The following is a 15812-nucleotide window of genomic DNA, read 5'->3' on the forward strand; positions in this document are numbered from 1 at the left end:
TATCAATTATAGAATATTATGACTTACTCGCTCATGACAGTGAGATGGATCAGGAAAAAAAAAAAAAAAAGCTACTTTTATATATTGTGTTTTCCTACATCTAACAAGATAAACCTGTGTAAACCTATATGTGGAACTTCTAGTGAATGCTGCTTCATTCTCAAAAGGAAGCATAATCCTGAATCCAATTTTGTTTCAGAGTACAGCTGTTTTCAAAAAGCAAGCAAACAAGAAAAAAAAAAAAAAAACAGCAAACAAACAAAAAAAACACTTGTCATGCTAGAGCATGCTTGTACTTACTTAATCATGTCTGCCTGACTTACTTGCAAGTTTTTACAGTTCCTAGGAAAGCAGCACCAACATTGCAGTAGAAGTATAATCTAGATTCTAGCACAGCTCACTGTTTAACAGGTTCATTATCCAGTTTAAAAATACAGGGGCAAAGTTTGCCTTTAATTATGCCTCTATGACTTTAGTGAACATAGTAGTTTGGAAGGGGATTTTATTTGGAGCCAGCAGAATTGCTGTCATAGGAATTTTGTGTCATACTAATTGTAGAATCTTTATAACTGAATGCTCTGGGGAAATAACCTTGCATGTCTATTAAGCTGTACGCTGGCTCAGCAAGACTGTCAAGCAAAAAAAGATCATAAAACAAGTTTCGTGAAGAACTCCATCCCATGAGAATATGTTACCATCCCATCTTACCTCCACTGGCCATCTGACTGCTATTGACAGTCTATAAAACAAGCTTCGTTATAGAATTCGGTGATTTCTAATTTTTATGAACTTTTTTTTTTAAACAAAAAAAATGGAACTTTGATAATACGCGTTCACTTTATTTTATTTTATTTTTTTTTTTTAAACGTGATGTTAAATCTTCCAAGTCAGTATGGCAGGTGCGTAAGTTTTAGCACTGCCAGCCACTGAAACCAACTCTTCCATTGTCCATAGAATCCATTACTTACTGTTACCAATCTCAAGAATTCTTACTGCCATAGTTGCCACAGCTTTTCCTACAGCATTGCAAACAGCCTCCTTTCCACCATGTTTTATCCAGTTGCCAAGGTGAGAAATGAAAACGATAGCCCAGATTCTATGTCCATTCTATTGTTTGCTCCTTAAACAGCCACCTCAGTGCTGCAAGCCTCCTGTAATTACTGTGGCACTGTTTTTTTCTGTGCACTGGTCTCTACTACCTTGCAATATGAATAGATTTTTATTATCATTATTTGCTCTACAAGTGAGATAGTCTTTATGTAATGATTTCAGCATTTGTATATAGTTCTTCTGCAATCAATCTGACAATATGCTGTTTTGTGGGAGATCCTGATGTAATCAAATAGATGATGAAATAAAATAACCTTCATTCTCCCCTAACAGGGTTGTTTGCATTTTGAATAACAATTAACAGAGCAAGTAAGGCATTATATGAATACTCTAGGCACAAGTTGTTACTGCTGTTAGTAGATCTTCTGAAAGAGGTATCAACACTTGGTTAAAGTATGCTTGCTACAATCCTTTCTGAGCTCAAAGATCAGTAAGTGGATTAGTGTCAGAAATCTTTGATTTTTTTTCCCCTTTGTTTCTGAAACGTAATTCTTTCTGCAAAATCACGTCTCTCTGAGGCTAAATATCCTCATGTTAATTTTGCTTTCCTCTACAAGGGAATCTGGCCAGACTTTGATAATCTGACTCAGTAAACATAAAAATATAAATGGATCACAAATGTGTAATAGATAGCAGTGAATTATTAACTAGTGTCGTTATAGACAGTCAAGTTTTAGAGTCACGATGCTCATTTTATCCTGGTTACTGAATTGTATGCCTACAGACACAACTGTAAATATTTTAAACAATTACAAAACACTTCCTGATCAGTTTGATATTATATTGCTGCCAGATGCTAAGTTAACTGCAGAACAACACATTCCTCAGAACTTTCCCCACCTCCATTAGCAAAAGCAGCCCTCAGTTCCTGGCAGTGACAGATACAGGCAGAGTAATGGGTACAACCCAGCCCCTGCAGAACAGCTTTAGTCAAAAAAAACAACAACCCCCAAACCAAAAACAAACAAACAAAGAAAACTTGTTAACAAAAGCAAGCCTGCTAGGAATGAGCCGGGCTTGTCTGTGTGTGCCTTTGAGCAACCTGGGATAAAAGACCTGAGTAACTCCCTTCCCACTGTCCTTACTTTTAAAACCAAAATGTTACAGATCTGATGAAAGTGAACTGGTTAATTGATTATAGGAATAGATTCTAACATGCTTTCATTGAACACAAGAAGTCTAATTCATCACCTATATCAATGAATCAGAAAAATATCAATTACATTTTTTACTAGAAAAATCCAGGTAAAACAGTGTAAAGAAGAAGAAGCAAATACGTTGGTCTGCTACAGAAATTTTTCAGAAGTGCAACTGCTAATTAAGTGTTCAGAAATATCTAGAATAAGGAAATACTTCCTGCATAGAGCTAAGCCTCTACAAAAATATCTAGTTTCTTCTAAGACTATTTTTTAGCATTTTGTTTTTGTGGTTCTTTTTGCAGGTGTTGCTGCTTTGGATTCCAGTGTTTCTGGGAAGATTGGTTTGCGAGCAGTCATATATTATTTCTGCACTACAGTCATTGCCGTAATACTAGGTACTCTGTAAAAGGTTAAAATGCTATTAAAATCCTCATCATTGCCTAATGAGAAGTATATAGCACTATGGCAATGCTAATTTGCCAAGACAGTATAGAGAGGAGATTCAGGAATCATACAAACACCATTATACACACTTGTAGCCAGAGGCAGGGAGAGGTTAGTCCTGCTATTCAATAGTAAGATGATAAATTCTCAGATGCAAGAACGTATTATGTGTTTCACCTGAAAGAGTGGGAGAAAACATGGCTTTCTGTGTCATTCAGTTCCCTTCCTAGAAGTTTTTTATCCCCTATAGCATGCCAGGCTCCACTCCTACCACTCAGAAGTTCACATCTCCTCTTGCAGAAAGTTCATTCCCTACTAACAGCGTTGAAATCTCACATATTTGCTTGAACAGACATCTTCAGGCTGTGTTCTTAAAGAGAAATAAAATTAAGCCCTGTGCTGTCAGCTGTCATGTCATTTGTGGATTACCTTTGTGTTTTGTTGAGTTCAGGTTAATACTATGCACAGATATCACCCACTAAAAATAAACTGTTATATATTTATTTGAAGTACAAAATGTACATTGTATGTAGACTAATTATAAACCAAAGCAGTATTTAACAATAAAGTATCACTTACAGGCCTACAAGGCTAGAGTCATTCATAGAGGTTGCATTATGGAGAGTAATATATCACTGCAGTTACACTGTGTAGGATAATATCTAATCTGTCTGGGAATTTTCAGTGAATACACAGTGAGGAAGACTTAAGAAAGACTGACATATCTTATCTGGATCCAGCTTTGAAATTGTCCGTGTCCCAAAAGAGGGGATAAGCCAGAGAACCTCCAGAGGTTAATCTAAGAGGTTAATATAAGATGTTGCATGATACTATGATATTACTTGTTTCATTGTGCAGAGTTACATAAATGCAGTTTGGATTTTGAAAATCAAAAGTGTATATTTGGAAAATGCTAGCATTTGTATGTAATATTGAAAATGCCTAAAATGAAGCCACTAAAGTCAGTAGAAAATTAGTTACTGATTTCAGTAGTCACAAGTTTAGACCTGGCATTTTCTGCCCCCAAATTTTTATTTGTTTCTGAAGCCCCTTCCTTACGTTGTTTTATTGCTATAAGCTAATTTTACCAAAGCAAAGAACATTTGATGAGTTTAGCTCATGAAGATTTTAACGACACCAGATGCATTACACAGACAGGATGTATCAATACCTCTGCTTGCACTGTGAACTGTTTCCCTGGTTCTCCTTCTTAAGGGATTGTCTTAGTTGTGACTATTAAACCTGGAGTGCCTCAAACAGCAGATGAGATTGACAGAGTGGGCAGTACCCCAGAAGTCAGTACTGTTGATGCCATGCTGGATCTGATCAGGTGAGATTTTTTTTCTTTCCATACCTGTTTTACAGAAGTCCAGATAATAAAGTTGTAATATCTAATACAATAAAAACACTTTCCAATATTTTTGGAATGAACAAGTAGAGAGTAATATGTATTCCAAGAGGTTAGTCATTTTATAGCATATTCCAAGTGGTTTCTTTAAAAATGTTGCATCAATGTTTTTTAAGGCAGCCTTATCATGAGTCTATCTCCAATAGCATCCTGGTAAATGATAGACATGTAAAGTGGTTAGAAGAAAGCAGCCCCTGGAAAGTCTGCAAAAAACTTGAGAGGATTTTCAGAATTTAGAGGAATTTAATAAATTCTGACATGTTTAGGAATTAGGCAAAATCCAGAAAAACAAGGTTGCATTTCCAGTAGTAGCTAAGTAGTTTGCTCACAAATGTTTCTGCAGTTTTTTTTCTTCAGCTGCAGTTAGCCTCTGTTCCATATCACTGTTCATGCCCACTTTTTTTTTTTCCTAGAATTTTTACTTAATCTATCATGTGAGATTCAACTATGTATCTTAAAGTGGCTTTCTCAGCATTCTTCATTTTGTGAAATGTGACTGACATTTGCAGATGCAACTCCAGATCCACAGTTCTTTGCCATTTTTTTATATACATGCATATATATGTATATATATGTGTGTATATATATGTATGTATCTACGTATCTGCGTATGTATCATATTTAATAGCAGATGTCTGTTGTCATCTGGCACATCTCTGTCCCAGCCCAGATCAAGGTAGCCCTTTTTGGTGTGAACAGTCCTCAACCCCACAACCTCACATTCAACAATCCACAGCTGTTCCCAGCCTCTATTCCTTCTTGCCTGTGCATGACCAGAATGGCAGCTCTGTGGAATATTCATCTCATTACACATGGTTGTTAGCCCCAGGTATAAACAGCATGGCACTGTGATCAGCCACATAATAAAACATAGTGCAGTCATTTACCACTAACTTCCACATGAATATGTCCATACATATTCACAGGGCTGATGAAACTTCATGCACAAAACCATTTTTTTTTAACATACTAAGAACCATAATTTAGACTACTCTGAGTTTTACACTTCATAGCTCAATTTCTTGTAAACAAATATAAGACTGTAAATTAGGAATTACAGTTGAGGTCTGAAACCCTGATTTAAAGGATTTATTGTTACTTTTTTCTGTGTATTCACCAGATTTATGATCCAAATCGAGACAGTCTTATAAAGATTAGTGCAAATCCCAGGCTTCTACAAACTACTCTTGTCTTAAATGAAATTTTGCTTTAAAAACTTGAAAAATAATGGCAGAAGTGTACAAGATATGGAAGGGACATAACAAATTCTGCTTCATTATAGAAACTGTCTTTTTCTAGAAAATAGGTTGAATATTCAATACTTAATTAATGCTGTTTTCTGCAATTGTTTGAATGTGAAATTGGCCATAGGAAAGGAGAGACACAACTGGTTTGTACTTCTCCTGACCTAATTTCCTAATTTTTCAGTTCATGAAAGCAGCCCTTGACCATGGAATAACACAGGAATCTTCCATAAACCAAGATTAATTTCATATTTCAGAACTACAATAGAACACACCACATACCTGCTGCTTCCAGCATGGTGTTTCTAAGAGTTACTCTTTCTTTTTCAAGCATATATTTTAGAAGTTCTGTAAAAGACTTCAGACTGTTTCCTGTACTCCTTGTACTCCTTGTACAATTGATGGAACTGATGCAGCAGAAACAAAACAAAACAAAACAAAACAAAAAAACTTTACTAGCTAACAAACAGAAATATCAAATACTGAAAAATAAGCCCAAGGATTCCACCTTATGAGGGCAGTCTACTGGTCATTAGAAGTCCTGAACCCTTGATTTTTCTGGACTTCAGCTCTGTCAGTGCTGTTGTTCTCTGGATAAAGGCACACAAACTGATCTATTTTTTAAGACGTGAATTTTATCATTTTATTTAGATAAACAATTTGTTCTTAGTATAGTGTTGAAATGCCTCTACTTTTTAACAGGAATATGTTTCCAGAAAACCTTGTCCAGGCCTGTTTTCAACAGGTGAGTTTGAACACCCTTCTTAGTTACTATAGTGTTCATTGCTAACTACAAATTCTTGTTATTTCCCCAAAACTATGTCATTTGAGAATAATTTCTTAGATGTCCTTGAGTATCTTAATCTCCCATAAAAAGACTTCTTTTAAGGCATTTTGGTTTTGTTTCCATTATGATATTGTTGTCAGCTCTTGATCATCCCTTGCAATAAGACACTGTTTAGGAGCTGGATGCAGAAATCAAGCAATGTATTAATACTTAAGTTTTTCCCTTTGGGGACAGGCAGTGTTACAAGGACAATGTCATGAGGATTTACTCCCACGTTCTTTAAATCCCTCCGTGTCCGATGAAGTTTGCATAACTCAGCCTTTACCCCACTATGTCTCACATCAAATGTCCATTACCAGTGATGCTGGTTCATCTTGAGGAAAAGGTAGCCAGATGTAACAGTCTATTTGAGACATCTCTTTTCAGAATCAGTGAGATTTGGAAGTTGAAAAAGGAAACCCCTGTCTCAGTCTTACTTCAGACTCAGTCATCTTTATCCATAAATATATCAAACTGTATTTTCTGGTGGTCTCTCCATTTTTGTCTTCTTCAGTGGCTGTCTGCCAGTTGCTCTGAAGTTTGTACATGAGGTAGTTTACCTTTCCCATCAGAAAATTATGTTAACTGCTGTGCAGAACACTAAGTTTACAAAACTTCTCCTTGCAGATTTTTTCATCTGTTAATGACTTCAGAGGCAACTCTTCTGCTTTGTGGAAGTATACAGTCCTGTACTAAACTTCATAGGAAGAATGAGCGTAGACAAGTCCCTCTTTTCATGGGCCATATAAAACAATATTGATGTAATTATCCTTAGAGCAGGATGCTACAGCATCCTCTGTAGGTGATGAGACTGACACACCTTCTCCAACAGTGTTGCATGTGCAAGCATTCTGTTGTATCAAGTGCATTGGCACAACAGACCTCTCCTGGGGTGTCTGTTGGTGATTCTCTCTAGACGGTTCCAGTAAAAAAATCCCTTTGTCTTTGTCAGGAGCAATATCTCATCCACTTCAAGACTGCACCCAGGTCTGCAGGGCACCTGGGAGTCTGGAGAGCAGAATTCGTAGTATATTACCTCTGAATCACTTGTTTGAATTACAATATCTGAAGAACAGAGCAATGGTGGCTCACATTAATTGGGAAATAATGTGGTTGCATGTCAGATCGGTTTATTTTCCTGTTATTTTTAGGGGGTGTCTATGCCATTCTTCAGATTCCTCATATTTCTAAATAAGATGTTTTTTTTAAAAAAACTTTTTCAGTATAAAACCAAACGTGAAAAAGTGGAAGCTACAACTGGCGTGGATAAAAATAGCTCCATATTTACAGAAGAATCTGTTACATCTTCTACGACAGGCGAAGTTTCAGAGGTGTGACCTTTATTGTTATATTCCAATATAATATATGAAGTGGGAAGGAAGAACATCGATTAAATTTGATTTAGTTGACACGGCGCTTAATGATTGAGAGAAATATGGAAATTGTACATAGATATATTTTAGGGAGTCCACAAAACTTTAATAATGCTAGAGCTAGAGCTGATTATGAGGATCTTCAAGTAAGTTTAAGAAAACCTCATGGCTCTAGTTCTATAAACAGTACAAAGACTATAGATTATGGAAAATAATGAATTCATATACTCCAGTAAATGTATATGCGAATGAATTGTCAATTAGAAATAGAAAAAGAAAATTGTAATTTTTTTTTTGAAGTGGAAAACAAAATAATAGAAAGCATTTGTTACTTAATAGTTTTTTATTCTGTAAAAAAATGTTAAGAGACCAAAGTAAAGATGTTTAACAAACCTCTGATTAGAGGCCTGGAAAGGGTGTTGACAGTTTGTTAAGCCTATAATTACACTGGAGAATAGTAAGAAAGGAATTAATTAGTCAATGAACACAGAACTATGAACAATAAAAGATCAATATTCCTTTTACTGTACTCCTTCCAAACTTCATCACATAATAATGAGAGCATGGGAATATGAGCTATATGAAAGGGCATGAATCAAATCCTGAAGCAGGATTCAGTGAGGAAATGCACCCATCATATATTAATACTGCACAAACACAGAGGAATGTGTGAATACTTACCTAGTTAGTAGGATTTTTATGTGATGTGCTTCAAACTGTGGTATAAATTATGCAATTTCACTGACTTTAGCTGAAAAGTAGATTTTTAAATGGGGGCAAAATTGAACAGCATCATCCCAGCTTTTACACAACAGAGTATTTATCTTATATCTGGACAAAAGCTCTTGAGCTGCTTAGAAATGACCACAGGGATTCTACTTCAGCTGAGATTTGTTCACCACAGTAGGGAGTAAGTATTGAGTAAGCATTGAGTACAATGCAGGCATGACTGAGGATAACTAGACCTTGCCATTCTTTGTGTCAGAAGTCTGTAAAGGCCAACATAAATTGAGGGGTGTTTTACTTTCCCCTAGGGTGTGATCAGATCATTCCATAGCCTTAAAATACAAAGCTTTTAAAGGCGGTTTTAATTCTGCCTTCATTCCTGACTTTGCCCATGCAACAATGCCAGAAAGAGAATGGAGTATCTGGGGAAGAGCTCCATATCTTTCCAAAGAAAGATCTAATTATGCTTTCATTTTAGAACTCTTTAAAGTGTTTTCAGATTGTAATTTTTTTTCCCTTGACTCTGATCTATAGAACAAAACCCAAGAATACAAGATCGTGGGCATGTATTCTGATGGCATCAATGTGCTTGGGTTGATCGTCTTTTGTCTTGTTTTTGGAATGGTTATTGGGAAAATGGGAGAGAAAGGCCAAGTGCTGGTGGATTTTTTCAATGCACTGAATGAAGCTACAATGAGAATCGTTCAGATAATTATGTGGTAAGTCTAAGCGTATACTGGCATTTTCTAACTAATTCTTTAAGGGGGTTTTGTCATTAAAATGTAAGAGCAGACTCATACTTCACATTTGCTTTTGTATGTGTGCTCTTCAGCAAGCAGCTTTAAAGGAAGGCTGGTAAACAGTTTCATTTATACATAATTTGATCCCTTTGAGGAAACTAGAGACAAGGCTTCCACGTACTATACAATAAAGGAACAGTCCCATTGGTACACAAGAATCGTGAGTTTTTCAGACATTGTCACTAGAAGTTTATATCAAACCAGTATAATTGTGCTAGTGATTTGAGGACTGTAGAAGAATCACCCACCTGCCTTTCTCAGTCTTGAACACTATTCCCTGATAGCCATTATGTTCACAGGGTAGCTGTCCTAGGAGCTGAGTTCCTTTAGAAATATAATTCAATATACAAGCCACAACATAGAGTAAAATCCAAAACGATATGCAAGATACAACTTAGCATCATTTACCTTGTGCTAATAGGCTCTGTGAGATAACATTCTCACAATATTCTCACTTAACGTTCCCAGACGGGAAAAAATTGGAAGTAGCAACACATCTGATAGTGTTTAGTTGGACTTCAGAGCTATTCACAAAGCTTGTGTCTGTGCAGTCAGTAGTTGTGCAGATTACAGTTACAGGATCAGCACTACAAGCACATCCAATCTTTTCTAGAGTTTGATCCTGCATGGAGAGTGCATTGTGCCGTTTGCTGTGTACTCTGCCTGTATCTGCCTTGCTTGTTTCACACTAACAGTAGCTTAGGAGATCCTTCCCTTCCATGTATTTTCCCTCCATTTCAGCACACTGAGATGTCTGCAAAACAGTAAACCTGTCCAGGGCTTAGCTGCACGCTTCTTGCTGCCTTTAGAGATAGGTTAGTCTCTGCAGCTTATACTGGGCTAGACAGTACAAATCTGGTGCCCAACTGAGTTAAAGTCCCATGGAATAGGCTGCCTCACTCTGCAGCAAATTACCGCTAATGAGACCCCAGAATTAGCATGTGCTACAAATACAGGATCCTACCCATAAGCTACCCTTTGTTTTGCATGTGCCTGAGTCTGGCTTCAGGCTCATTGTGTCTCTAGAGATGTGGGAGCTGTTGCTTTGTATAAGGTAATGATGGACACTGACAGTGTGAGGAATTAGTTTTCCTTTCGCCAAGTTCAGCATTCAGCAGGAACTAGGACCCCCTACTTTGCACTGGGGTAAAGTACTACTGTGTTTGTGCGATAACACACACACATTTTTATAAGTTAATATTTTAAAATGTATACATTTCATAAACTCACAAATTTATAAATTATATTACATTTATCAATGCTGAAAATTGGCATCTTGTCTGTGTCACAGCCTGCTCTGTGGTGGTAAAAGGAATGCAGAGTTACTGGTGCTAGCATAAGCCCTGAATTTTGCCTTGAATTTGTGTGCTCTAGGCAGCAGCCAAAGCAGCTATTCATTTCTGCTGCACATGGCCTTGTGCAAGGTCACTGTGGGATGGGGACCCTTCCATCAGACAACAAACTGATGACTGTGCTGTCCTAACATTAAAATGACTCTTTTGTATAGGTGATTCACATGCAGTTCCCAGTGCTACAGAGCAGTTCCTGAAAGTGCAGGAGACCTTTCCCATCTCTGTGTGATCAGAGCACAAAATCTTGGTCTCATCCCTGCAAACTTCTACTTTCAGGTTAGGTTATAGCCACTCATAAACATTTGCTGCAGCAGGGCAAAACCCACACCCATTCCCAACTTCTGTGTATTCTGGGACAGTAGATCATGCAGTAGTTATTAGACCATACACAAAGTTAAAATTTATTCTGATTTCCTAGTCTTTTTTTTTTACCTCTAACGTAACCTTGCTGCAAGTGAGTAAAATCAGTTGTGTAACAGAACATCAAAGCAAATCATTCAATCTGTTGCAAAAACCTTTACTGTACACAAAATTGTGACTTGTTGAGCATGCAGTATTTCTGAGAATACATTCTAATTGCTTTACTTTTGCTTTCTAGGTATATGCCAATTGGTATTGTGTTTTTAATTGCTGGGAAGATAATAGAAGTTGAGGACTGGGAAATCTTCCGTAAACTGGGTCTTTATATGGCTACAGTGTTAAGTGGGTATGTCATTTTGTAAAGATTAAATTAAATGTATGCAATTTTTGGAGCTTAGTTGATTACAACTTAATTATCTACAACAACCAGTGTCTCCTAGGTCAGAGACAAAAAATCCTGTCAATGAAAATTGTATGAGAATGTTTTGAATACATGTTTTGCTGAATGTATGTTTTGTTTTAAAACCTAAGAGCCTTGAATTCTTAGAAGAAAAAAAAAAAAAAAAAAGGTGTTCTTGTATTCTCTATTTCATCTTCTCAACTTGAGGCTGAAACAGATTATATCCTGTATTTGAGGGCTACGAAGATGGTGAAGGGCTTAGTGGGGAAGACGTATGATGAGCGCCTGAGGTCACTTGGCCTGTTCATCCTGGAAAAGAGGAGGCTGAGGGGAGACCTCACCGCGGTCTTACAGCTTCCTTACAAGAGGGAGTGGAGGGGAAGTCACCGATCTATTCTCTTTAGTCACCAGTGATAGGACCCGGGGGAATGGTGTCAAGCTGAGGCAGGGGAGGTTTAGGCTTGGCATCAGGAAGAGGTTCTTCACTGAGAGGGTGGTCGCACACTGAAACAGGCTCCCCAGGGAAGTAGTCACTGCACCACGGCTGTCTGAATTTAAGAAGCAATTGGACTGTGCACTTCGTCACATGGTCTAAAATTTTGGGTAGACCTGTGTGGTGCCAGGAGTTGGACTTGATGATCCTTGTGGGTCCCTTCCAACTCGGGATATTCTATGATCTATGTTTTTTGAAAGTCGCAGTGCTTCTTTTAAAAACTAGAAAAAAATGGAAAAGGGTAAGGGTAAGGTAAATCATGACTTAGAGGGGATTTCCAGGCCAATGAACATACATGAATATCTGTATAAAGCTGAAAATTTGTATGGGACCTCTGGGACCAAATTGTATCAGTTGCGCTGCCCAATACAAATGCAAAGTAAATGCACTGCATGAGAAATGATGCCAAAGAGGAAAACGACCCTATCCCTCTCCAACACAGTGCAGGCAGCTAACACTAAGTAGCTCTGGGGATCACACCGTTCCTTCAACACAGAAATAGCTGGTAAAGCTGCAGAAGTAGCAGTTGCTATCTGCATAGCATAACCAAGCAACAAAACATTTTTGCTATTTTTTTGTAGACCCTCGACTGTGTAGAAAAGTCTAAGGCAGAGGCAGTTACACCTGCAGAAATTCTTTTGCAGATACAGAATCTTAGTAGGGGCAACTTAACTGCTTCAAATGGTATTCACTGTAATACTAGATCATTATACATCTCTGAAGAAAATAGCTACAAAGAAACCTTTGAAAAGATAAATAGATTTTATGGTCCTAATAAATTAAATGCATTTAAATTTCTATTTCCAGTTCAGTGGAACATAACTTCTAGGCTGTCTTGGTTCATTGCTTCATTCATTCATTCACTCCTATAATTCCTTCAGTATACTATGGATTTATTCATATTTTATCTAGAGGATAGATCCAAAGTTGTTCAAGAGCTTCTTTCCCCCTGCTTTATACATATCCATGATATTTTCTTCAAATGTTATTCACATGCTTTCTGACTAACAAGCAAAGAGAAGGGTAATATTTTCTTAAATATTAATACAAAGTTCTTTATAAAGAATCAAGAAGGATCTCTTTTTTGCATTATTTTTTTGCTAGATAATAACATTTATTTAAAAGTTTTTGTGTTGTTTTGTGCATAAACCAGCATGTTTGGACTAGCTGTTCAAAACTTATTTGAGAAGTAATGACTTTCTAAATAAAAATTAGAGCTTCAGAAGTAACACTGAATTAGCACTTTCAAAAATGGTATAGAGATGAGTGATAGTTGTGTTTGTCTAATACATAACATTGTTTTTTTCTTGTTTTCTGCACTGGTTCTTTCTTATTTTCTGTTTCATCTTGGAAAATAAATCTAATTTTTAAAGGATGCACAAGTTGATGTTTACCAGGAGACTATAAATCATGAGGCTAATACTTTCTATATAAACTGTAAATGAGATCATGACCAGAATTTAGGTAGAAGTCATTTATAGAATGACACTGTATAACTTCTGCACCTTTTCTGTTATTAAAGCCTATTAATTCAGAGGAGGAATATGTTAGATGGATTATGACTACCATTTGGCTTCAATTTTAGATCAGATAACAAGCTGTATGGTTGCTTACCTATTAATGGTTACTGTTTGCACTGTAACAGGACATGTCTTCCTTAGGATGTGCGTGAAGACACAGTACCTTTTCCAGATTATTTCCTTTGCAAAATAAAGTATCACCACATACAGACACGTGTTTACCTGGTAACAACCAAGAAACAACGCATACAGTAAAGGTGCCCACCATTATATCCTTGGCAAGAAAAAGTATGTGTTCCACTGAACTCCATTACACAGGTCACAGTTTTCCCTGATGACTGCTAGTACAGCATTTCTGTCTCTTACAGGAAGGCCTACAGAGGGTGATGCTCAGGGTGTTGTAGAGAATGGCAAACATTCTCTGCAAAACTGACCATCAAGAAGGGTATATTAGATTATAGAAGCAAAGATGACACTGTACGCACCAGGCTGTAGGCTGCAAGAAAAAGGTGCCTGTCCTATCTGCCAAGCCTCATACAGCATAAGGACTATTATCCACTGGCACTGGCACTGTTTCACGTGGGTACCAATGATGCAGCCAGGAGCAGTGTCAAGAGGGATTACAGAGCCCTGGGAGCAGCAGTAAAAGACACAGGAATACAGGTAGCTTTTTCATCAGTCCTGCTGGTCAAAGGCAAGGGAACTGAAAGGGTCAATCAATTCTGGCAAATCAACAGATGGTTGTAGGACTGGTGCCACAGACAGGGATTTGGCTGCTTAGACCATGGGGCTCATTTTGAGAAACCTGGTCTGCTGGAGGCTGATGGGGTCCACCTCTCAGAGAAGGGAAAGAGCATCTCTGGTCATAGACTTGCCAAGCTGGTGAAGAGGGCTTTAAACTACAGTTGCCAGGTGACAGGAACCTCAATCCATCCTGCTCCTCCTGGTTTGATGCCAGTGTCAACAATAGATGTCCAGAGCCTGGAGAAGGATCATGGGTAAGCAGGAAAGCACCTGAAGAGCAGCACAAAGTAATTCCAGCCACTCCAGCCAATAAGTTAGTTTCATCAGGGGACCAACTCAAATATCTCTATGGTAATGCATGTAGCATGGGAAATAAACAAGAGAAGTTAGGGATGTTTGCATGCCTGCAGTGATACGATCTCATTGACATTACAGAGACATGGTGGGATGGCTCCCAGGACTGGAATGTTAGGATGGAAGGATATAGGCAAGGGAGGCGAGGCGGAGGTGTTGCCCTTTCTGTCAATGAGCAGCTGGAGTGCATAGAGCTCCACCTGGGGATGGATGAGGAACTGACCAAGAGGTTATGGGTCAGGATTAAAGGGAGGGCAGGGACAGGGGACATCCTAGTGGGGGTCTGCTACAAGCCACCTGAAAAGGAAGACCAAGAAGATGAGTCCCACTATAGACAGATAGAAGCAGCCTCACATTCATGGCTCTCATGGGAGACTTTAACAACCCTGTTATCTGTTGGAGCGACAACACAACAGGGCAGAGGCAAACCAAGAGGTTCCTGGAATACACTGATGACACCTTCATTCTCCAAATGATAGAAGAGCCAAAGAGGAAAGGTGCAGTGCTGGATCTCATTCTCATCAACAGGGAGGGGCTGGTGGGGAATGTGAAACTCAAGGGCAGCCTTGGCTGCAGTGATCATGAAATGGTGCAGTTTTGCATTCAGAGGGCCCAAGGAGGGAGGACGGCAAACTCTCTATCGTGGGCTTTGAGAGAGCAGAATTTGCCCTATTAAGGGATCTGCTTGGTAGAGTACCATAGGACAAAGCCCTGGAGGGAAGAGGAACTCTGGTTAACATTCAAGTACCACCTCTTTAAACTCAGGAGCATTACATTCCAACAAAGAGGAAGTTGGGCAAAGATGCTAGGAGACCTGCATGGATAAACAAGGAGCTCCTGACCAAGCTCAAAAAGAAGGCCTAAAGAGGGTGGAAGCAAGTACAGATAGCCTGGGAGGGATACAGAGACATTGAGCATCCAGGGATCAGGTTAGGAAAGCCAAAGCTCTTTTAGAATTAAATTTGGCTACAGACATCAAGGGCAATAAGAAAGGTCTCTGTAAACAAATTGGTGATAAAAGGAAGATGAGGGAAATTTTGGGCTTTCTCAAGGAAACAGGAGACCTGGTCACCCAGGATATGGAGAAGGCTAAGCTACTTAATGAATATTTTGCCTCAGTCTTTGCTGACAAGAGCTCCAGGCACAACGCCTCAGCCACAGAAGGCAAAGGCAGAGTCAGGAAGAATGATGAACCACCCAGTGTTGGAGGAGATCTGCTTTAAGACCATCGAAGGAACCCTAAAGTGTACAAGTCCACGGGACCTGTTGAGATACATCCACAGGTCCAGAAGGAACTGGCAGATGCAGCTGCTAAGCCTCTCCCCATCATATATGGGGATTGTCAAAATCCCATTTTCAAAAAGGGAAAAAAGGAGGACCTGGAGAACTACAGGCCAGTCACTCTCACCTCTGTACCCAACAAAATCATGGAGCAGATCTTCCTGGAAACTATGCTAAAACACATGGAAAATAAGGAGGTGATTGCTTACAGCCAGCATGGCTTCGTTAAGGGCAGATC

General features: G+C 38.5%; 1 protein-coding gene across 1 annotated transcript in view; it reads left to right on the forward strand.

Annotated features, from left to right (window-relative positions):
• Positions 1-15812, forward strand: part of SLC1A1 (solute carrier family 1 member 1) — a 58053-nt gene that overhangs the window by 33057 nt on the left and 9184 nt on the right. The window contains exons 3-8 of the mRNA XM_035310325.1: positions 2552-2644; positions 3909-4023; positions 6048-6090; positions 7395-7502; positions 8805-8989; positions 11021-11128. Coding sequence (XP_035166216.1) covers positions 2552-2644; positions 3909-4023; positions 6048-6090; positions 7395-7502; positions 8805-8989; positions 11021-11128 — 652 coding nt within the window. The remainder of the gene's footprint in view (positions 1-2551; positions 2645-3908; positions 4024-6047; positions 6091-7394; positions 7503-8804; positions 8990-11020; positions 11129-15812) is intronic.

Source organism: Oxyura jamaicensis, chromosome Z (genome assembly GCF_011077185.1).
Source record: "Oxyura jamaicensis isolate SHBP4307 breed ruddy duck chromosome Z, BPBGC_Ojam_1.0, whole genome shotgun sequence".
NCBI classification, from domain to species: domain Eukaryota; kingdom Metazoa; phylum Chordata; class Aves; order Anseriformes; family Anatidae; genus Oxyura; species Oxyura jamaicensis.